Here is a 24,566-nt window from a genome sequence, read left to right on the forward strand (position 1 = left end):
CGATGCGCTGTTTGGGAACGAACGCGTCCCTCTGTTGCGTCCTTTCAGATTGTATATAAGCCTAATCATTAATGGAAGAGATGAACAGTTCAATTCATTTTGTCTCTCGCTTTAGAAATTGACTCGCAACAAATTGACACATTTCCTAAAATCGGCTCAATCTGACAGTGTTATAATAAACGCTAAAGTTGAAAACACCAGTTTCCTTTTTTCTAAGTACCCCTCTCTACGCGCTTTGTATTGTGGTCTGTTGATGACCTAATAGGCTCGGTTAAAATTTCATGACCCAAATATTGCACACACAGAATTCTTAAGTCCGACTTCTAATTGTTTTTAATGCTTAAGTCAATTTCCTCAGTATGCAATATGAATTTAGTTAAAAGTAAACTACAGCTTGGTAAAGAGTACAAAGCTGCATTTTTCATAACTTAGACATAACAAAAATAAATAGAACTTTGCGCCCATTTGAAGTTCTTAATTCTAGAAAAGTCTTCGGAATGTTTGAAACGCACAACTTCCCCGCACTAACACACAGGAAATCGCTATGTTCGAAGCAGGCAATGTCTAGTAGAGGCACATAATCAGTTTGTCTAGCCAAATCTGTTACTAATATGCAAGACAACATTACATCATCTGGGAACATGTCAATGATGGCACCTATTTACAAGAATTCCGCCGTCACATAGTTCTTGTGGTACCAATTACGATTTGGTAGACGCATCATGCAATCCTCAAGCGCATGCGTGGAAAGCTCTTCATCAGGCAGAATCCAAGAAGACTGCATGAAAAGTAGAATTGCATCTTTGTAAGGAAGAGCCTTCGCTACTGATCATAACACAAATCTAGTTTGGCGTTAACATCCAGCTTGTAAGTACACTCCAGGCTAACCTGATTTAGTGTCGGTAATTTTTATCGTAGAATGGATTTTCACCCCATGAATCTCTCTCAGCCTTGCCCATCTTTTCAGCCTCCGCCTCCTGCAAGATTGACCGCCTCGTGCTCCTAAACTTTGAAGGCTTTGTACTTGTAGACTGAAAAGAGTTGATAAATTAATTGCACTAGCTAGAAGGAAGATAAAACATATAGAGGGGAAAGTACAATCTATGGAAGTGTAGCAATTGAACCATCGAGCACGCTGGTGCAAGAAAACCTGCATGTCAATGCTATGCAATGCAAGCATTCAAAAGAGTGAGTCAATCATCCTGTTATGTTACTTCACTACAGTAAAAATGGCTTGATTCACAAACCAGTAAAAATGATGTCACAGTACTACGCAGACTGCATGAAAGAAGGACAAATATCACATAAATGACATAAGCAGGAATATAGCAACACTCCAATAGATAAACATATGATACTAAAGTAATGCATTTGCAAGTATTTTAGCCGACAACAGGAATACCTTGCTAATTAGCTTCTCAAATGCTTCCGGTCCATTTAGTTCAATATATTTCTCAGCGGCTGAGAGTACGTCATCAGATTTACTCAACTTCTCCTTCCTTGGGACGTACCAGATGTTGACTATTTGGCGATTCACAAACATTGGTCGCGCAAAATGCTCGTAAACATAAGCAGCACCATTGAAGCAAGGAAAGACTAGCCAGCAGTTGAAGAACAGTTTTCCATAGGGCCAGAATGGAAGCCTTCAAAAAACAATGTTAAGAAGGTAAGAGGAATATTTAATCTAGTATATTAAGAAACTCCAGCTTGCAGAGGTAAGAGGAAAATTTAACCAAAGCCGTCAAATGATCAAGGGTAATTCTGGTTACAGGATTTTTTTTTTACTTATGCAAGTTATTTCTGATGCGTTGAAAACGAAATGTTTTGTCTTTTAATGTAAAAAACACACCTATGTTTCTTTTGTTCATACTATAAGAATGGATTACAAATTATACCACATACACAATGATCAATATAGCAAAATTTCTGTTTCAAGTTGTTAATATTTGTTGGCGAGGACATTCTTATTCTTCTGTGCCATACATGTAGATCATGAATTAAATCAAAGATGCAAGTAGCACTAGCACGTGTAACATCCGTCCAGGTTGTATTTTGAACTTGAAGCATAGCACATCTAGCCCATTATATCAACAATGCATAGCATTCGGTTCTTATTTAAATTCAGAGTGTATACTACCTACCTAAGTGCTTTCAAAGTTTCGTAAGTATCAAATGGTTGTGTTAGTGATGCCATGTAAACTAAATTGTAAATAGTATGCACTGGAGGACACTAGCAAGGAAACGAAAACTAATATAGAATTAATACAACAAATTACCTCCTTATTTCCTTATTAACCATGGTGCTTTAGTTATGTATCGTTTCCCTCCAGAGTTATATTGAGTGCAAAGCCTACGACAACCTTATGCAGGCATTGATAGACTTTTACCTACTATTACGAGGTAATAGTAGGTATGAACCATTAGGTTACATAGGATTAACGGCTCATATTGGTTCGATTGTAGTGCTATAATTTCTCTCTCAGGAAAGCATATCTGAACATCAATTCGCCTTGTAATAGGATTGACGGCTCATATTAGTTTGACTCTAGTAAAGGACAGCCCGGTGCACGTAGCTCCCGCTTGCGCAGGGTCCGGGGAAGGGTCCGACCACTTTGGGTCTTTTGTCGCAGTCTTTCCCTACATTCTGCAAGAGGCTGTTTCCAGTACTCGAACCCATGACCTCATGGTCACAAGGCAACAGCTTTACTGCTGCACCAAGGCTCCCCTTCCGTTAGTTTGATTGCAGTCTTATAAAAGAAGACATCATTGCAGTCCTATAATTTCTCTCATGAAAAGATATGTGATCATCTATCCGCCTCTTGGTGCATCAAATAGTTATATTCAGGTATCTCTAATGATTTTAGCAACAAATAATGAATAACACAAAAAAACCAAGAAAAGCATAAAAGGGAGCACATTGAATCAGGGCCAATTCTTCTCTTGGTCTTTTAGTGTTACAGCTTTCACTACTGGAAAGTAGAAATTACGAGGAGTGCCAACAACACTGAACATTTTGGGATATTTAAGGTCTAAAATTCTAGAATACAGTGTATCTGAAGAGCCAGAAAAGTGATGTTTACCATTCAAGTATCGGAGCAAAAGTGAGCTCAAACAAAGTGATAAACGAGTACAGCACCCAGTAAGTAAGCCATTGCTGATCATCTACTTGAGATTTTGTTTCAATTGCTCTCACAGAAGCATATCTGCAAACAGTGTTAACAGAAAAAATGTGGAAATTACAACAGTGGAAATCAGTAGCAAGATGAAACGAGGTAAGTGAATCATGAAACTGAGGATAATGGTAATACTTACAGAGGATAAGCAAGCGAAACTAATGGCCTGCAAAGAGGAACAAAATTAAAATTGGAACTAAAAGCACTTAAGTATAGCATTTAGAATCCCTAAAAAAAGTATAGCATTTAGAAAAGTATCCTAGTCCTGAAGGTAAAGGCATCACACAGAGATAGAGCCAGCTCTATCTCTCGGAGAATACATGATAAGATGGCATTATCTTTTGTAAGATGAAATATTTTTGTTCTTAACAGTTAACCCCATTCTCCGTACTGCCATGAGAACAATGCAGACAAGCTACTGCACCAACAAAAGGCATTTAGCTCCCCAAGATTGTAACAGCACATCACAGTAGATCCAGTAGTCAAATTGAGCAGAGTTTGTAGAACACTGAATTCAAGCTATATCCTGAACACCAACCACTCTCTTCAAATACATCCGCAGCATTGCTTCCTCCTCTAGGCACGACAACCATTTGCACTGAGCATATAAATGTGTCCCGGACAGAAGAATCGGTATATATGTCCTTAACTTCGTATTATCCCCACAGCACTGGGGCATACAGATCAGCAAGACCAGCATTTAGTTGCACAACACAAACTGCTGTCAGCAGTCGGCCCCACGTGATTGGCAATCTCTGTGGAAGCATCAAGCATACAGCTAGTCCAAAATGCAAACATAAACAAGTACTCCAGTTGATGCTCTCAGAGAAAGCGCCAACATAGCACACAGGAAAACCCCAACTTCGAAACTAGGGCTTTGAGGTATTTTCCATTCCCACTCTCAGGGAAATAATCAATATAAGGACACACACAAAAAATTCCTAACTTTGACACTAGGGCTTTGAAGTTTTTTTCCATCGCCACTCTCAGAGAAAGCATCAATACAAGCAAACAGGGAAAGAAATCCTAACTTTGACACTAGGGCTTTGAAGCAGGGCATTTTCCGCCGCCAGCAAGATCCACATGACCCAAACGCATGCGCTTACCCTTACCCCGGGACAGCAGCCTACGAATCGACCGCTACAAGATTCTCGCACATCTTCGCCCACAAGCCCCAAGCGCAGCCTACCAGGCTAACGACATGAGCAGCAGATCCATAACATGAGGAAACCGCAGCAGCGATGAATCCCCCAAACTAATCGACCAGTGAACCAATCGCCGGGCGAGGATGCAGCCTTGAACCAGAGCAAGAAAGGGGAAGGGAAGGGGAAGGGGAGGAGCCCGTACCCGGCGAGGACGTCGAAGTTCTTGGCCAGCACCTTGAGGAAAGATCCGGACCCCATCTCTCTCGCACCCCTCCCCCTCCTCCTACGCTCCTCCTGCTACCCCTGCTGCTTCCTCGACTCCACTCGCTCTTCCCTCGCAGCACCTACTACCCTAGTGCGGCGCCAACGGGGCGTGCGCACAGTAATGGGAGCAGATTCTCCTCCTTTGCGAGCCGTTGGTGTTTGGTACACGCGCTTTCCTTTTCACTCGTCTTTTCTCTAGTTTTCTCTCCACAGCTCTCGTTTTCTTTTCTTTATTTACGCCAGATACTCTTCAGCCTCTTTTCTGAGACGTTTATCGCTCCTTGCGTATGGCCGACCGCCCTGTGCCGGGACGCCGACGGGGCCACCACACAAGGTTCTAGGGTTGTATTGCATTCTCTCTAGCAGGTAAGGTGGGCCCTTTCAGTTCGGCCCATCAGTGAAAAACGAGTGGATTTCAGTGCAGTTTTGGCCCGTTAAGTCTTGGGAAAGCAGAACATCTAAAGGAGATCAGAATTTTTACTTTTCCCTCCCCCTAGGGTTACTTTTCCCTCTCCCTAGGGTTACTTTTCCTCTCAGGGGCGCTAGCACCAACGTTGAGAAACTTTCTTCCCTGCCTCTCGCTTGCTGTCGGAACTGCTCGGGTTGACGAATGGGCGATCTAAGGATCGCTACCCGACTTTGGTTGGTAAGCGGGGAGGACGGAAGAGCCGATTAGGGGTTCTATGCCCGGCGACCAATCTGTTTTCGAGCTAGGGTTGCAATGGAAACGGATGCTTCGGGCTCATGCTCAGGCTCGGATGAGGTCGAGGCAATTATGAAGGCATTGGGGGTCTTTGAGGAGGATCTAGATGATTTCATGGTGGAGGAAGAAGAGACAATTCCGGCAAAGTCAGTGTGCCGCTTCAGCAGGCGCGGTAAAATACAGTGCGCGCGCCCAGCCGGCGCATAAGCAACACATACAAGATGATCTCAAACATTCAAAATATGCAAATATCACATAAACAAGATGATCCCAAACATCAATGAGAAATATAGCATAGTTCAAATTCATAGCATAGTTCAAAATATGCAAAGTTCGCACAAACAAGATGATCACAAGCAAGTTCATGACAAACAAGTTCACACAAACGAATTAAACATGAACAATCATTCCTCATCTTCTTCCTCCTCGTTTGCCTCTTCCAATTCTCCATCCTCTTGTCTGTCCTCTCCTTCATTGGAAAGTCGAATAGTGTTTGCACTATCAACAAAGGCATCATGCGAAGGCATGTGAGGCACACCGAAAGCTCCCATGCCTCCCGTAGGTGCTCCCATGCCTCCCATGAGAGACGCAAAGCTCATGTCTCTCATGGTAGCTCCCGTGGAAGCTCACATGCCTCCGATGCCACCCATGGTAGCTCTCAAGCCTCCCATGGAAGCTCCCATGCCTCCCATGAAAGCTTCCATGCCTCCCATGAGAGACGCAAAACTCATGTCTCTCATGGTAGCTCCCATGGAAGCTCACATGCCTCCGATGCCACCCATGGTAGCTCCCAAGCCTCCCATGGAAGCTCCCATGCCTCCCATGGAAGCTCCCATGCCCCCCATAGGTGCTCCCATGCCTCCCAAGCCTCTCATACCTCCCATGCACATCATTCTTTTTTGCATCAAGATTTGATCACAGAAAAGGTTGATGTACTCCTTTTGCCTCTCATCGAAGTTGGATGTGTCCACGAAGAACTGTTGGAAATATGAGCAATTTACCGAATGATTTTATTAACAGAAATACTAGATAAAGCATGACCAGAATAGTAGTGATAAAACAAGCCATGCGATTTGACAAAGAGAAGGTAAACAGCATCTTCATATATGAACTGTAACTAAACATATCTAGAGCAGATAGTATAGCAAGTTGCATATATGAAATAGAGTCTAACCTATCTAGGGCAAATACTAGAACAAGGAACTGTAGCAGGACCTCTAATAGAAAGGAGAAGAACACGTACGGGACAGCAGCAGCAGAAGCGCTGGACTTGGGGTCGGTGTCCTCGCCTGCCATGTCGTCGAGGAGGTCGTGGACGTCGGGGAAGAAGTCGTCGTCGCGGAAGTAGTCGTCGGCGACCGGATCGTCCGTGATGAAGCAGCCAGTAGTCGCGCTAAGCGCTCCCCAAAACCTTATCACCCTTCTCCCGTACAGGACTCAAAAGGTGCGGTTTCGGAGGCCTACTGTCCCGACGTGCGGTGCACGCCGCAAGCCGGGATGAGGAAGACAGCAGCAGCTCAGAGATGGAACCGATGGCGAGAGGAAGGAGAAGTTCTGGTGCGTCTCTCTGGGAGGAGCGACCTCCCTTTTATAGGCGCAAGAGAAGGAGGCGAGAGGGCAGCGACGGGAGGCGAAACGAAGAGACGGAGATGAAGCGAACAGCCAGTAGCCGAAGGGCTGCGCCGTTCGCATTCGAACTCCACTTTCGCAAAAATCTTTTCAGCTTCCGTGTGACCTTTCGTATACCCGTAGTGCGTGGCAAAAATTTAGACATCGGCTTGGCTCATTCCCGCAACCCGCGTCGCGTCGTGACGAGGCGTGGCGTGGCAAGGCGGGCGGCGGAGGAGGAGCGCGCGTGGATGTCCCTCTTGTTCTCATGCTCATACAAGTGGGGAAAGAACCTCCCTTATAAAGAGGTCCAACTCCATCTAAACTAGCAATGTGGGACTAAACTTTAGTTCCACCTCTTGCCTTGCACGAATGGGCTGCGTGGGCCTCTAGAATTTATTAAGAATTTCTGAAACTGCTATTGGGCTAGGCCCAAAATAGACAAAATTCCGGCAATCCCCCACCAGATCCCAGAGGCACACACAAATTGCCTTTGGGTCCAAAACACTGTTTTATATACCGGTACTGCAGTGGAGACTGTTAAGTTGAACTTTCACCTAGAACTCTATGCTACACTAGTAAGCAACTTGAACCGTGGACTGGGCCTTGAACTGCAAGTTTTCTGCGAATCTAGCTTCACATAAAGCCTTGACCGATATGTGGCTACCGTGGGTCTTCCCCGCGGGTGGAGCTTATGCGTCATACTCCGTGACCTTTCATGAGTTTACTAGAGAGAACCCTACTCTCATAGATTGCGACGTTTGACAATCAGACTCATATAGGTGTGTTCTTCAAAAGATGTTCTGCAGGATAACATCTCTGCTTAAATGAGCCACTTAGAACACATTAAGATATACATCAACCTGCCATGCAGATTAGGAGAGTATTGCATTCAATGGAGTGGTATTGTGAATAGTAAGGATACTCTCCTCTCAGTTGACCAACAGCTTGTCTTCCACATCTAATTCACGGGATCTCCGATCACAAAGAATAGGTTACCACTGTGAACAACTCATATTGTGGGTCTCATACCCATCTCCCTCGATGCATTATCTATCACATTACGTGATAGACCCTTAGTAAAAGGATCTGCCAGATTTTTAGACGTTTGGATATAATCCAATGCAATAACTCCGGAGTTTCTCATTTTCCTGACAGACTTTAACCTTCTCTGAACGTGTCTTGATGACTTCATGTTATCCTTTGAGCTGCTCACTTTCGTGATCACAGTTTGATTGTCGCAGTTCATAAGGATACCCGGTACAGGTTTCTCAACAACCGGCAAGTCATTCAAGAGCCGGCGAAGCCAATCTGCTTCGACCGTAGCTGTATCTAGTGTTGTGAGTTCTGCTTCCATTGTTGACCTCGTTAAGATGGTCTGCTTGCAAGACTTCCAAGAAACAGGCCACCTCCATGAGTGAATACATATCCGCTCGTGGCCTTTATCTCATCAGCATCTGAGATCCAGTTTGAGTCACTATACCCTTCAAGCACCTTTGGGTGCCCGGTGTAGTGAATTCCATAATTCGCAGTGCCTTTCAAATAACGCAAAACTCTCTCTAGAGCTTTCCAATGCACATCTCCTGGTTTTGAGACAAACCGACTCAGTTTGCTAACAGCAAAAGAGATGTCAGGTCTTGTAGCACTGGCTAAGTACATAAGCGAGCCAATAATCTGAGAATACTTCAATTGGTCTCTAGCAATTCTTCGATTCTTTCGAAGCAACACACTAGCATCATATGGTGTTGGAGAGGGCTTGCAGTCACTGTAGCCAAAGCGACTCAAGATCTTTTCCACATAGTGAGATTGAAGCAATGTAATCCCACCATCATCGTCTCTCAACAACTTGATGTTCAGAATGACATCAGCCACTCCTAAATCTTTCATCTCAAAACAGCGAGATAGAAATCCTTGACCTCCTTAATAACATTCAGATTTGTTCCGAAAATCAGTATGTCATCAACATACAAGCAAAGGATAACTCCCTCGCCCCCACCATGGCGATAGTACACACATTTGTCAGCTTCGTTTACAACAAAGCCTGCAGCTGTTAAAGTTCTTTCAAACTTCTCATGCCACTGTTTGGGTGCTTGCTTGAGTCCATACAAAGACTTCAGCAACTTGCACACTTTTCCTTTCCTGACCATCTAGTACAAACCCATCTGGTTGTTCCATATAAATTTCCTCGTCCAACTCTCCATTTAGGAAAGCAGTCTTAACATCCATTTGATGAACGAGAAGACCATGCGAGGCAGCTAGTGAAAGTAGAACTCGAATAGTGGTCAGTCGAGCCACAGGTGAGTAAGTATCAAAGAAGTCTTCACCTTCCTTTTGGGTATAACCCTTAGCCACGAGCCGAGCCTTGTACTTTTCAATAGTACCATCAGGCCTAAGCTTCTTCTTGAATACCCATTTGCATCCTATAGGTTTGCACCCATAAGGACGATCAGTTATCTCCCAAGTTTCATTCGCCAAGATGGAATCCATCTCGCTACGAACCGCTTCCTTCCAGTAGTCAGCATCTTCAGATGCATAGGCCTCTGAAATAGAACTGGGAGTGTCATCTATGAGATACACAAGAAAATCATCACCAAAGGACTTTGCAGTCCTCTGTCTCTTGCTCCTAGTAGGAACTTCATTGTTCTCCTCCACAGGACTTTCAAAGTGTTCCATCGAAATGGCAGGTTCGGTAATTGTAACTGGTTCCTGATTCGATGAACTAGGCATCTCCTGATTAGATGAGGTAGCCATATCCTTCATGGGAAAGATATCTTCAAAGAAAGTCGCATCATTCGACTCCATGATCGTACCGACATGCATGTCAGGTACCTCAGATTTTACAACCAAGAATCTATAGCCAATGCTATGAAAAGCATATCCCAGGAAAACACAATCCACAGTCTTTGGTCCAAGCTTCCGCTTCTTTGGAATTGGAACATTGACTTTCGCCAAACAACCCCATGTTCGTAGATAAGAGAGTTTTAACCTTTTCTTCTCCCATTCCTCGAATGGAGTTATCTCTTTGTTCTTTGTGGGAACTCGGTTTAGGACATGACATGCCGTCAATATCGCCTCCCCCCACCATGCCTTGGAGAGACCCGATGTGTCTAACATGGCGTTAACCAAATCAGTTAGAGTACGGTTCTTTCTTTCGGCCACCCCATTTGACTGAGGTGAATAGGGAGGCGTCCTCTCATGGATTATACCATGTTCCGCACAAAAAGCATCAAATTCATTGGAAAAATACTCTCCACCACGGTCGGACCTAAGCCTCTTGATTTTTCGATCAAGTTGGTTTTCCACTTCAGCTTTATAGATCTTGAAAAAGTTCAAAGCCTCATCCTTAGATTTCAGAAGATACACACGACAGTATCTAGTGGAGTCATCAATTAACGTCATGAAATATTTCTTTCCACCTTTTGTCAAAACACCATTCATTTCACATAGATCTGAATGTATGAGCTCTAGTGGTGCAAGATTTCTCGTTTCCGCAGTCGTGTGAGACTTACGAGGTTGCTTAGCTTGCACACACACTTGACACTTAGATCCCTTGACAGTGGTGAAACTAGGGATTAAGTTCAACTTCGCTAGTCGCGACATGCAACCAAAGTTAACATGACAAAGACGTGAATGCCACACATTTGATTCACTATTGTTGCAAATATGATTAACAACTTTATTGCAAACGTCTGATAAGGATAAACGAAACAGGCCTCCTGACTCATAGGCTTTACCAACAAAGGTTCCATACTTGGATATTACAAATTTATTCGACTCAAAGACAAGCTTGTAGCCATCTCTACACAGAAGAGATCCGCTAACAAGATTTTTATTGACGGAGGGGACATAATGCACGTTCTTCAGCCGCACGATCTTCCCCGAAGTAAACTTCAGATCGACCGTGCCAACACCACGAACAGAAGCACTTGAACCGTTGCCCATCAGCACGGTTGAAGTCCATGCGGTCTGATAAGACGAAAACATGGAAATATCACCGCATACATGCACATTAGCACCCGTGTCAATCAACCAATCAGGAGAATGACATACTGAAAGAATAGTGGGAAATATACCATACCCAACATTCTTCATGTCAGTGTCTCCAATGATAACATCAGCGGTCTTGCCGCCTTTCCCAGGATGACGCTTGTCATATCGATTAGGGCAACTAGGAGCCCAATGATCAGGATCCCCACACACATGACAAGCACCTTTCTTCTTGTCATTCTTCTTCTTGAAGTTCGTGTGTTGCACAGCCTTGTTCTTCCCATCAAACTTTGCTTTACCATCAAACTTGCCCTTGTTCTTGAACTTGTGGGGCTGGAAGTTCTGCTTCTGCAGATTGGCACTAGATCCTCCCTCAATACCTCGAGCACGTGTGTCCTTTGCTCTCGCCTTTTCTTCCACATCAAGAGTACCAATGAGATCCGGGGCGGAAAGCTCCTGTCTCTTATGCTTCAGTAAGGTAGCAAAGTTCCTCCATGAAGGAGGAAGCTTAGTGATAATACCTCCGGCAACAAACTTGTCCGGTAGCATACAATTGAAGTGCTCAAGTTCTCTAGCAAATGACTGTATCTCATGAGCTTGCTCAACCACGGAGCGCTCTTCAGTCATCCTGTAATCATAGAATTGCTCCATGATGTACAGCTCAGTGCCAGCATCCGAGACCCCAAACTTGGCCTCGAGTGCATCCCACATATCTTTTCCATTATCAATTGACGCATAAGCATCGACTATGTTCTCACCAAGAACACTCAAGAGAGCAGCCTTAAACAGAGTATCCATTTTCTGAAAAGCTTGTGCCTGTTGAGCATCAAGCTCTCCTTCAGGTTTGCCAAGAGTGGCGTCATAGCAACTCATGGTTTGAAACCATAAGACTGCTCTCACGCGCCACCTCTTATAGTGGATACCCTCAAACATAGGAGGTTTCATGGAAGCAGCAAAACCACTCGGGGTAAATTGCCTATAATAAGGTTTTTGGATTGTTGGAAATATGAGCAATTTACCGAATGATTTTATTAACAGAAATACTAGATAAAGCATGACCAGAATAGTAGTGATAAAACCAACGAAAAAAATAGCGCGCTATAACCGCGTTATAGCGCCGTTCTAGCGTATTCGGAAAGGAAACGCTATATTTTAGCAAATTCGGCCGCTACGGCGCTATTCACGTAATTAGCGCGCTACAGGCCGCTATAATGTTGTAGCGTGTAGCGTTATAGCGTTCAAAGTAGATGTAGGCCAACACAGGTTTATTTGGTGGTTACTGCATGGTAGATGTAGGCTCGGTGCTCAATGTTCAGAGTTTATATGTTGAATAGATTGACTAAAGTTTGAGATTCAGTTTAAAATTTATGCTTCCTATCTATGGCTAGATTATGTCTCTCTATGATGTTGTTTGAAGTTACTGAAATACTTTATTTCTGGATATATTTGGCATTTTTTTGCAAACGCTATTCTGAAATATAGCACGCTATTAGCGCGTTATAACTTATGTAGCATTTAAAGAAGGGCCACGCTATATTTTGTAGCACGCTATTTTTTTCGTTGGATAAAACAAGCCATGCGATTTGACAAAGAGAAGTAAACAACATCTTCATATATGAACTGTAACTAAACATATCTAGAGCAGATAGTATAGCAAGTTGCATATATGAAATAGAGTCTAACCTATCTAGGGCAAATACTAGAACAAGGAACTGTAGCAGGACCTCTAATAGAAAGGAGAAGAACACGTACGGGACAGTAGCAGCAGAAGCGCTGGACTTGGGGTCGGTGTCCTCGCCTGCCATGTCGTCGAGGAGGTCGTGGACGTCGGGGAAGTAGTCGTCGGCGACCGGATCGTCCGTGATGAAGCAGCCAGTAGTCGCGCTGAGCGCTCCCCAAAAACCTTATCACCCTTCTCCTGTACAGGACTCAAAAGGTGCGGTTTCGGAGGCCTACTGTCCCGACGTGCGGTGCACGCTGCAAGCCGGGATGAGGAAGACAGCAGCAGCTCAGAGATGGAACCGATGGCGAGAGGAAGGAGAAGTTCTGGTGCGTCTCTCTGGGAGGAGCGACCTCCCTTTTATAGGCGCAAGAGAAGGAGGCGAGAGGGCAGCGACGGGAGGCGAAACGAAGAGACGGAGATGAAGCGAACAACCAGCAGCCGAAGGGCTGCACCGTTCGCATTCGAACTCCACTTTCGCAAAAATCTTTTCAGCTTCCGTGTGACCTTTCGTATACCCGTAGTGCGTGGCAAAAATTTAGGCATCGGCTCATTCCCGCAACCCGCGGCACGTCGTGACGAGGCGTGGCGTGGCGAGACGGGCGGCGGAGGAGGAGCGCGCGTGGATGTCCCTCTTGTTCTCATGCTCATACAAGTGGGGAAAGAACCTCCCTTATAAAGAGGTCCAACTCCCTCTAAACTAGCAATGTGGGACTAAACTTTAGTTCCACCTCTTGCCTTGCACGAATGGGCTGCGTGGGCCTCTAGGATTTATTAAGAATTTCTGAAACTGCTATTGGGCTAGGCCCAAAATAGACAAAATTCCAGCAAGAACAAGTACTTCTCCCATTCCAATAATCTTGCTTGCTCCTCCATGGCCAATTTTTCTCTTCCAATGCCAGTTTCCTCTCCTTGGCCGCCACCCTCCTCTCCTCGTTTGCTTCCTTTCTTGCCTTCACAATTGCCTCCATAGCACTCTTTATCTCTTCATATCCTCCCTTCTTCTTCTTCTTCTTCTTCTTCTTCTTCTTCTTCTTCTTCTTCTTCTTCTTCTTCTTCTTCTTCTTCTTCTTCTTCTTCTTCTTTTCTTTTCCTAGTTTCTCTCCTTGTGGTCTTTTTGGCTTCGAGTAGGCAACCGAGTTTGGTGTAGGGCTCCTCTCGCCGCCATCACTTGATGCCTGATTGTCATCATCATCCAAATCAATAGTTGCATTGTGTTTGTCTTCACATTTTTTTCATTTCTCTTCATCCTTCAACACCTCGTAGCAATGGGGCAACACAATGCTCTCCCTTTCTTCACCTTGCCTTTCTTGGTCTTCTTCTTTTCTCCTCAAAACAAGTTTTGTGCAATGTTGAGCTACAAACAAAATAACAAGTTATCACTAGAAACACAAAAGATGAAGCATGAACATAGAAGAAATGATGAGCATGGGATGCATGGGAGGCATGGGAAATGGCACTCACCCTATCTCTATCATTAGTGCCACTTGGGTTTATCTTGTCAACCGCCGTCATTGCCAACGCCCACTTTTGACAATCTTTGTTGATCTTCGACCACCGGGAACAAAGAGATCTTTCGGTGCGCTCAATTCCACTCTTGTTGTATGTGTCAAAGAACTCCTTCATCTGAAGCGAATATGTATCTCTAGTTTGGTCCGTTCCAACGGTGGCATCCATAGACACATTCAACCATGTGTTGCAAAGCAAGACGTCTTCGACGACGGTGTAGTTGGAAGCCCCTCATTTCGGTGCAAAGATCAATCACCCTCATCATCCACTTCATATTCGTCTTCATCAACTTTATTGGTTTGAGACCAATTGTTGGAGCCAACACCCATAGTCGACATATATGCCTCATCATCGAAACTACAAAGTAGCATGACAAAGGAAAACTAATCAATCTAACATATGTGCACATTTGTCAACAACAACAAAACAAAAACAAAAATTATATCTTGTGGGCATTTCATCAAGCACTATGTGTGCATCGGCCGTCGGCGCAACAAATTGTGAGGTTTCAGGCGCTTCGGGCGGCGGAGGCGCGGCCGGCCTCACTCCTGCCTTCTTCATTATCACCGCTTTCCTCTTCTTTTGGGACGTTGTAGCCGTCGCCGTCGCCGTTGCCGTAGCCGTCGCGGTGGCCGCCATGGTTCGTTTGGAGGCGGAGCTCCGTGGCTTCACCGCGGGCGGCGACGTGACGCCACCCTGCGCGCTCATCCGGGGCGGCATGAAGAGCCCGCGTGCGAGGCCGGCGTTGGGAGCCGCAACGGCGCCGACGGCGGAGGTCAAGCCCGCGCTAGGGTTTGCGGCAACGGCGGAGAGGTCGCGCGTGTATGGAGGGGTTAGGGGGATGTCGGAGCGCCCGTCCATGGCTGGAGGTCGCCGGCGGCGGCGCGGGGCAGGGCAAAAGTGGGCGCGGGCGAAGAGTTCAGCGGCGGTTGCTCGCTTCGCGCACGATTTCTTTCTGTCGCGCGCGGGGTAGCGGACGCCCGGAAAAAGAAGCGTGCGATGCCGTTCTGTTCGGCGCGCGGAGTGGTTTTAGCGCGCGCGCGATTTTTTGCGCGTCTGCTAGAGATGCCGATTCAGTCGCACGTGCTAAAAATCTGTTTTTGTAGACGCACGACTTATTTAGCGCCTCTGTTGGAGATGCTCTAAGGAGGTAAACATCAGACCTCTTAATGACAATCTATATACCTTGCAATTCTAGTGTCTAGGCAACTGGGAAAGAGTTATGGAGGAGGGGCCTTGGACTATTCGCGGCAACGTGATGATGCTGTTGCCTTATGATGGATTCTCCAAACCATATTCTTATGCGTTTGACACAATGGAGATTCGGATTCAAATCCACGATTTGCCAAATGGGTATTATCCGCTTCTCAAATCTCACGGGGAAGCGACAAAATTTTAAGGGTAGTTTCTTCCGTGTGCGAGTCAAGGTTAATGTCAACAAACCGCTCAAGAATGCAGTGACTTTGTTTTAAAAGAAACGTGAAATTTGAAAACACTCAATGGGTTTGATTGTCCGGGCAACACTTATGGGCTGCCGACAGACATCCGAGTTGGATCCCGAGCAATCTGTTTCCGGGATAAACCTACTGTTGTTTTGTCGTAACCAAGCTGGACGTCCGGAATGCAACCCGGATGATCCGGCAATAGCCGGACATCTGGGTAGGAACCCAGACAATGCGATAGTAAAAGTGGAAGTGGCTATTTGACAAGATTGATTTTGTAGATAGGTTGATCAAGGACTTTTTGGTAGACATGTGAGTGCAATGATGCTGAGAAGATGTTGGCTTGAGCAAATATTTCACGAACCCCTTTCACCTTTTAATAATGTGGGATCCCTATAACTCATATTTAACCAAAAAAGCTACGCTTCTTTTCTCTCGTTTTCACCAGTCATATTCACTTTGGTGGGTCCTCGATCCACGCACATAGATGTCAGGAGGCTAACTTAATAGTGTGTATTCACTACTTAACATACATGATTAATTTAGTCCCCTATATATACTAGATCATGATGGCATGTGTTGCCACGCCCGTGTATTTTGACAAAAAGATGATAGGAATATTACAAAGATGTAGGCGCCAAAAATCTCTCTCTTTTTTTCCGACAATTCACACTATGGCCCCTCAATATAGGCAAGAAATATAAGAACAAACTCAAAGAAATTGAATTGTCAAAAATGGAATTAGATCAAATCACAGCCAGCCAAAGGAACATCATGCAAGTAAACGCTTGTTCTCCCGTCTAGAAATTAGTAAGGTTGATTATTAGGAAAAAAAAGTTGGCCACATAAACATGTTTATACAGAACAATCAATACACTATTTCCTCAAGAAATGTGCAAACTCTAAATAAACATCAAATTTTGAATCATGCTTTATTTATTTATTTGAAGCATTTAAACATCAAATTCATGTGAAGACAGTACATTTCCTACCATGTTGCTCAAGGCTTGTTTCGGTTTTATCACTACTACTAGTGTTAGATTCCCCGTTTTCTCGTGTTACTCCCTCCATCCGGGTTTATTGTGCCCCATTCGTATTTTGAGTCAAACTTTGACCATTTGTAATACTAACAAAATATAAATTATATGATACAAAAAATATATTATTGGATTTGTATTTGAAAGATATTTTCCATAGTATAACTTTTGTGGCATATAATTTGCAATTTATTAGTTAAATTTTTGGGTCAAACTTTAGTCCAACTAAGAGGGGCCTAATAAACCCGGACAGTGGTAGTAGCAAACAAGCATAGCGTCCAAAATAAGGGCATTAAAAAAGTTGAAGGTTTAACCTAAGTGTGGTTAGCAGTAGGATGTTTTAGCTGGACTCTAAGAATAAATTGCACTCTAGTTACAAGGTACGAAACGACGTACGAATTGCCCCTTTAGGAGTAGAGATGTAGGCGCCATAAGTCTCTAGTTATTTTTTCTGACGGTTCACACTATGGTCCCTCAATATAGGCAAGAAATATAAGCGAACAAACTCAAGGAAATTGAATTGTCAAAATGGAATCAGATCAAATCAAAGCCAGCCAAAGGACCATCATGCAAGTAAAGTCTTGCTCTTCCATCTAGAAATTAATAAATTGATTATTGGAAGAAAAAAACAGGTGACACATAAACATGTTTTATACATAACAATCGATACACTATTTCCTCAAGAAATGCGCAACTCTGAATAAACATCAAATTTCGAAGCATGCTTTATTTATTTTTGTGAAATTTAAACATCAAATTCATGTGAAGACGATACATTTCCTACCATGTCGCTCGAGCCTTGCTTCGGCTTTATCATTACTACTAGTAGCAAACAAGCATAGGGTCCAAATAAGGGGCACTAAAAAAGTTGAAGGTTTAGCCTAAGAGTAAGTACAATAGGGTGACATAAGCAGGCTATAAGAAATAGAATAATATATCTTTGCTTAGTTGGAAGAGTGAGAAGAGGAGAGAGAAGAGAAGCAGACTCTTGGTTAGTAGCTAGCTGCAACACGAGACCCAAGACGCTTTGTGAGGATGTAAGGTGGGCCAACTATTGATAAACTAGTCATATTTAAAACTTACTATTGTACATGCCGGCTAAGAGGTTGGCTGTAGATGACATGACAACTTTTTATAGCCGACCGTTGGCTGTATTATTAACCATGCTCTAAGTGTGGTTAGAAGTTGGACTCCAAGAATAAATTGCACTCTAGTTACAAGGTAGGAAGTGGGCAGTGAACGTACATGACAAAGGAGTGCGGGTTAACTCGAGGAGAGAAAGTATCCTTGTTTTGTCTACTTACTGCTAAGACAACCGTAAAACTGTAAACACATCCACGTACGGTTCCATTCCACCCCATCCTTGGTATAATCTTCGAGCCCACACCACACCACGGTTGGAATTAGGAGGCATTAGATGGCCATTTTCATTTTTCGTGATTGTTCAATCCGTCCCACTTAGATTCCTGTACATGTGGTTGGTGTATAAATTTGGGCGTCCTAGCTAGACTGGGTTAAACAAGCCCAGGTGTATACTACTGTAACTTCCAATGGCTTATCCTCCCTTGTTCTTGTACATCCTCCTGGTCGTATTTGGCAGCTACCTTTCCACCATTTCTGCTGCAGGCGACGGTGAGCAAAGCTTCGTTGTGGTGTCAACCAGGTCATTTCAGACACAAGATGTCTGCTCCACCTCCACATCCACAGGTACGTACACGTGCATGAATTGAGCGTGGCATAATTTTCGACGTTAATCGATCTGCATGTATGACGCTCGGATATATGTTTCAGTGGCGCCACGGCCAAACGGCGCCGCTGTGCCGCTGGTGCACAGGCACGGACCCTGCGCCAAGTCGCCGTCGACCGACAAGCCATCATCTTTCGCCGAGACGCTTCGCAGAAGCCGCGTCCGCGCAGACTACGTCATGAGCACCATGCAGATGCAGGACCAGGAGGAGGGCAAGGTGAGCATCCCGGCGCACCTGGGCACCTTCGTGGACTCGCAGGAGTACGTGGTGACGTTGGGCCTGGGCACGCCGGCCGTGGAGCAGGTCCTCCTCCTGGACACCGGCAGCGACCTGTCGTGGGTGCAGTGCGCGCCATGCAACTCCACCGACTGCTACCCTCAGAAGGATCCCTTGTTCGACCCGCGCAAGTCCTCCACCTACGCTCCCATCCCCTGCGGCTCCGACGTGTGCAAGATCCTCCAGTCCGACGACCACTTGAACAATGGCTGCAGCATGAACGGCAATGGCACCCAGTCCCAGTGCGGGTATCGAGTCGAGTACGGAGGAGGGTCAAAGACCAGCGGCGTGTACAGCAACGAGGCGCTCACGCTGGCGCCCGGCGTCATCATCAAGGACTTCCATTTCGGATGTGGGTACAAGCAGGGTGGCCCCAACGACAAGTTCGACGGCCTGCTCGGGCTTGGCCGCGCGCCCGAGTCGCTCCCGGTTCAGACCTCCGCGCTCTACGGCGGCTCTTTCTCCCACTGCCTCCCGTCGGTGAGCAGCGGCACCGGGTTCCTCGCCCTTGGCGCGCCCAGCAACACCTCGGGCTTCTCATTCACGCCCATGACCCAGTTTGTGGATTCCGTCACCGACTACGTGGTGAAGCTCACCGGCATCAGCGTCGGCGGTAAGCAGCTCCGCATCCCAGGGAAGGTGTTCGAGGGGGGCCTGATCGTGGACTGCGGCAATATCATCTCACATCTGCCGTCGACGCCCTACGCGAAACTGCGGTCCGCGTTCCGGGCGGCCATGGCGGCTTACCCGCTCATCCCGAGCGACGACCACGACACATGCTACAACTTCACAGGATACAGCAACGTCACCGTGCCCAAGGTCGCTCTCACATTCACCGGCGGCGTCACGATCGACCTCGACGTCCCCAACGGGCTTCTGTTGGACGGCTGTCTGGCCTTCACCGACTCCGGGTCAGATGGTTACGTCGGGTTCCTCGGCAATGTCCAAATGAGAACGTTGGAGATGTTGTACGACGTTAGGGGTGGTAGACTCGGATTCCGGGCAGGTGCCTGCTGACCTCTCAATCGGGAGCTAGCTTACCAAAAATGCTAGATGTACGGAGTCCTACAGGCTTTTACAGGCTTCTTTCTAACCAACTAAACATCCCCCCCCCCCCCCCCCCCCAATTTTCCAATTTTCAGGAGGGTGGGGCCCCAATCTCTCCTTAATCCAATCACAATTTAACAGCTTAAACACATCCTGTAAAACCCTGTAAAGTTCTGTCGATGTAGCATTGCTGCCAAAAAAATAAGGTCGGTTTGCTGTTAACTGCTCGACTACTCCACAGTGGGTGGCCATCCGATCATCTTATTTTTTCGTTTTTGTCCCCTTCTATCCCGTCGTCATTTGTGATAAGAGTATATATAATATAATAACTGCTCTACATTTTTAAACTCTGCAACTAAGAAAGTACTATCATATGCAATACCTTGAGTCTACCTTAATGGTGCATATACTTAACGGTACAACCCTATACTATGTTAATGCAAGTATATCATATCCAAATCATCTATTATTATATGTAGAAAGTACTTGATGGGAATACTGAAAAAAGATAAACACCCTAAAAGATACCACAATAATTATTAGTATATGTGAAAAGTACCTGATCCCCCCCCCCCCCCCCCCCCCCCCCCCCCCAAAAAAAAGAAAAGAGAAGAAAAGTACCCGATGGGCTCACTACAAGAAAGATAAACAGCCTAAAAAATACCACAATGATTAGAAACATCCTTCCTTTAATCCGATGGGCCTATTTTTGTGAACGTACTAGATCCTTTAGATCTTTATAATCCAGGTGGACCCATACCGTATGCATCAAAATCACAATCAATCTCATAAACCACGTGGACCCATACCCTCCAACCTACGCACAAAAATCACAACCAATATCTTGATCCTAATCCATGCAAAAAAAAAAATCTCTTGATCCTAATAGGTTGGACCATCCCACGTACATCTACACTTGAACTCCCGATCCAAACAGGTTGGACCATCCTAGGATTGAAAAAAACATCACACAGCTGAAGAAAAGTATAACTCTAATAATCCAAAAACTCAAAAAAAAAATGTATACAATCTGTGGAGAGCGAGCTTATGGTGCTCGTTTTTTCAAAAAAAATAAATAAATCAAAAACCACATTTACAAGTCTAAAACAAATTCAAACATTTTTTTTGCGGAAACTTGTATGTGTTCACTATCGATCCCATGAAATTTTGTTTTGAAAAAACACAATTTGTAAGCTGTAAAAAAATAACAAAATTCTGGCCCAAACACAAACAAAAGTGTCCCATTTGAAAATACGTATTTGTCTCTTTTTGTATGCCACATGTGAAAGTACAATGTTATGAATTTTTGCACATATGCAGTATACATATGTATATGTTTGCAAAAAATATCAACTTTTTTTGCTTTGTAGAAAATGTTATGTTTAATGGGCACCAAGGTGCCCGAGCGCCATTTGTTTTCCAGCAATCTGTGGTGTTTTCTTCTTTAACGATCCCAGAAAAAAATATAACTCTAGTGTTCCCAATTTTTTTAGTGTTTTCTATTTTAGCATTCACGTATTTTAGAGATTTCATGAATTTGAAAAATGTTCATAAAATTGTAAAAATAGCTTGAATTTCAAAAAAGACGGTTCAGAAATTTTATATAAAGAATTCATGTTATTAAATGAAAAATAAAAGGGAAAACTAAAAATAGAAAAAGGGAAATAATAGAAAATCCGAACAAAAAAACTGCTAAAAAACCTAGAGAAACTGGACGAACCTTCTATAAGTTTACCACTTAAGATCTATCACTATGGGCCATGTACGGGGATATTTTTTCTAAAATTAGTACGGGGATATGCTATACAGTGGAGGATCCTATTCCCCACGGTAATGCACCGGCCCGCTAGTCTGTTTTTGCAATTATTTTGTCTGTTTTATTTCGAAATCACTAGTTAAGGAGTACTCATTTCAAATATCACTCCCATCTTCCAGGTTGCGACAAGTGGTGTGCTGCATGTGCGCCACTTATCGCAACCTGGGAGTTTTTCCTTTTTTCGTAGATTCGTTTATTAAAAACGTTTTATATCTTAAACCGTGCGTCAAAATCTCAAACCGTTTTCACCGTTAGATTCCTCGCGTCGAGATCTTCAATACTAGATCCCATATTGATAGGTTTTGATGAACTTTTTTCATGAAAAAAACCGAACGAAAAAACCAAACCAGGAGCACGAATTTTTTCCTTTTTCGAAAGAGGCACGACCGTGCCTCTCGCGAAATCACATCCGTGTCTCCCGCGGAAGCAAAACCATGCCTCTCACGAAAGAAAAAAAAGAAGAGAAAACACATTTTTTTCTGTTTTCGAGGAGGCACAACTGTGCCTCTCGCGAAAGCACAACCATGCCTCTCGCGGAAGCAAAATTGTGCCTCTTGCGAAAGAAAACAAAATAGAAAACACGTTTTTTTTTCATTTCTGAGAGGCATGGCCGTGCCCCTCGTGAAAGCACAATCGTGCCTCTCGCAGAAGCAAAACCGTGCCTCTCTTGGATCGAAAAAAAACAAAAACGTGTTTTTTCCCGTTTCCGAGAGGCAAGGCCGTGCCTCTCGCGAAAGCACAACCGTGCCTCTCTCGGAAGCAAAACCGTGCCTCTCGCAGAAGGAAAAAAAAATAGAAAACATGTTTTTCCGTTTTCGAGAGGCACGACCGTGACTCTCGCGAAAGCAAAACTGTGCCTCTCGCGGAAGCAAAACCGTGACTCTCCCGAAATAAAAAAACCCGTTTTTTCACGCAAATAAATTTTCTTTTCGAAAACTTTTTTGGTCCAAAAGTTAAGGAAGACCAGTGGAAAACCGAAACGTAAAAACCCCCGGAAAAACCATTTAAAAAGCCGAAAACGTGTGCGAAAAAATAAATCCGGAGGGAGCGCCCAGAGCGCGACATGTGGCGTGCGGCTGAGAGCGCGCCAAGTGGCGCTGATCGTTGTGAGGCTCCCGAAGGAGCGCTCGTTAACTAGTTGCTCTCGTTTTCTTTCATTTCCCCCCTTTTCCGTTTCCAGTTTTTTTGTTTTCTTTCCCTTTTTTCTTGTAGGTTTCTTCATTTTTACTTTCTTTCTCCTTTTATTTCCTTTTTTCCCTTTTTAAAATCGGTAAACTTTTAAAAAATTCTTGATCTTCATTCAAAGTTACAATGTTTTCCAAATTCGATAGATTTTTTTTGAAAATCTTGAAATATTTCGAAATTCATGAACCATTTTCAAATTTGCAAACATTTTAAAATCAAGAGCAACTGACAAATTCAGTATTTATATTTCCAATATGCGCACATTTTCATATTCATTAATATTTTGAACTTTGATCATTTTAGAAAATTTTAGACATCTTTTGAAATTTCTAAACCTTTTCAATGTCGCGAAAAAATTCAAGAAAAGTGTAGAAGCGTATATTCTATGGTTTTTTTCTTTCATGATGCCAGAAAAAAGAACTCTAATGATCCCAGAAATTAATGGTGTTTTCTTTTTATTTTTCCCAATTTTTCTAAAAAATTCACGTATTTAAGTCAATTCATGAATTTTCAAAATGATCATGAATTTGAAAATTTTACATGAAATTAATAAATAAATCTTGAATTTCTAAAAATGTTTATGAATTGAAGAATGTTCAGAAAGTTTTTATAAATAATTTATTTTCTGAAAGGAAAATTACATATGAAAGGAAGAAAACAAGAATAGTAGAAGGAAAATATTAGAAAAACATGAATAAAAAACAAGTCAAAACCCGAGAGAAACAGAATGAGCCTTCTATGAAGTTACCATTTAAGAGTTATCACTATTGCTGGTGAGTGTGGGCCATGTACGGGGAGACTTTGTCGGAAAAAAAGTGGGGCGGAAGGCTATACGATGGGGCGCAAGTGGGGGGATAGCGAGCGAACGTGCATCCCTCGCCCGCGGTAATGGGCCGGCTCGCTAGTCTATTTTGAAACTTTTTTTCTTCATTTTTCTTCATTTTTATTCTTTTTTTCTGTTTCCTTTATTAGTTTTGGTTTCTTTAATTTTCCTTTTTTTAGCCTAAAATATCCCACAGTAATTAGAAACATCCGGCCTTTAATTCGATGGGCCTATTTTTGTCAATGTACTATAACCTTTAGATTTCATAATCCAAGTGGACCCATACTGTATGTAACAAAATCACAATCAATCTCATACACGAGGTGGACCAAGACCCTCCACCCTAAGTACAAAAATCACAACCAATCTCTTGATCCTAATAGGTTGGACCATCCCATGTACATCCCCACTCAAACTCCCGATCCAAATAGGTTGGGCCATCCCAGGAGTAGAAAAAATAGTCAAACCAGTCCACAATAAAAAAAATCTAAAGGTCACATGTCTGAAGAAAAATATAACTCTAATGATCACAGGAAAAACTCAAACAAATGTGTAAAAGGGTACAATTTATCATGTTTTCTTCTGTAATGATCCATGAAAAAATTTAACGCTAATGATCCTAGAAATTTGTGGTGTTTTCCTTTTTATTGTTCACAATTTTTCTGAAAATGTTCTTGTATTTTAGAAATTTCATGAATTGCAAAAAATGATCAAGAATATAGAAAGTGTTCATGAAATAGAAAAACTCTTCAATTAAAAATGTTTGTTTATTAAAGAATGTTCACAAAAATTATAGAAAGAATTCATGTTTTAAAATGAAAGAAAATCAAAAATCAAAACATTAGAAGGAAAAGGATAGAAAAAACCAAGCAAAAAACATCTAGAATACACAAAGAAACTGGATGAACCTTCTATACGGTTACCACTTAAGATCTATCACTATTGCCGGTGAGTGTGCGCCTATTTTTTGTCAACGTACTAGAACCTTTAGATCTTCATAATCCAAGTGGAACCATACCATATGTAACAAAATCACAATCAATCCCCTACATGAGGTGGACCCATACCCTCCACTCTAAGCAC

General features: G+C 43.6%; 2 protein-coding genes across 2 annotated transcripts; one reads left to right on the plus strand and one right to left on the minus strand.

Moving 5' to 3' along the window:
• Positions 1 to 444: 444 nt before the first annotated feature.
• On the minus strand, positions 445 to 4,788 carry LOC123167085 (HVA22-like protein a). Its single transcript, XM_044584922.1, has 6 exons — positions 4,521 to 4,788; positions 3,313 to 3,339; positions 3,081 to 3,203; positions 1,403 to 1,643; positions 889 to 1,031; positions 445 to 778 (listed from the first exon to the last, which is right to left on the minus strand). The coding sequence occupies exons 1-5, from the start codon at positions 4,574 to 4,576 to the stop codon at positions 894 to 896; spliced, it is 585 nt and encodes a 194-aa protein (XP_044440857.1). The 5' UTR covers positions 4,577 to 4,788; the 3' UTR covers positions 445 to 778; positions 889 to 893.
• A 13,350-nt stretch (positions 4,789 to 18,138) lies between these two features.
• On the plus strand, positions 18,139 to 19,629 carry LOC123164904 (aspartyl protease family protein At5g10770-like). Its single transcript, XM_044582514.1, has 2 exons — positions 18,139 to 18,295; positions 18,380 to 19,629. Exons 1-2 carry the CDS (start codon positions 18,139 to 18,141, stop codon positions 19,627 to 19,629), a joined length of 1,407 nt encoding a protein of 468 aa, XP_044438449.1.
• The last annotated feature ends 4,937 nt before the right edge of the window (positions 19,630 to 24,566 follow it).

This window comes from Triticum aestivum, chromosome 7D, assembly GCF_018294505.1.
Source record: "Triticum aestivum cultivar Chinese Spring chromosome 7D, IWGSC CS RefSeq v2.1, whole genome shotgun sequence".
Lineage (NCBI taxonomy): Eukaryota > Viridiplantae > Streptophyta > Magnoliopsida > Poales > Poaceae > Triticum > Triticum aestivum.

Excerpts from the sequence above, each read along its gene's own strand:
- LOC123164904 (XM_044582514.1), top strand. The coding sequence starts at position 18,139 with ATGGCTTATCCTCCCTTGTTCTTGTACATCCTCCTGGTCGTATTTGGC. Across the intron at positions 18,296-18,379 it reads CTCCACCTCCACATCCACAG|TGGCGCCACGGCCAAACGGC; the intron begins GTACGTACACGT and ends TATATGTTTCAG.
- LOC123167085 (XM_044584922.1), bottom strand. The coding sequence starts at position 4,576 with ATGGGGTCCGGATCTTTCCTCAAGGTGCTGGCCAAGAACTTCGACGTC. Across the intron at positions 3,340-4,520 it reads AACTTCGACGTCCTCGCCGG|GCCATTAGTTTCGCTTGCTT; the intron begins GTACGGGCTCCT and ends TCCTCTTTGCAG. Across the intron at positions 3,204-3,312 it reads GTTTCGCTTGCTTATCCTCT|ATATGCTTCTGTGAGAGCAA; the intron begins GTAAGTATTACC and ends CACTGTTTGCAG.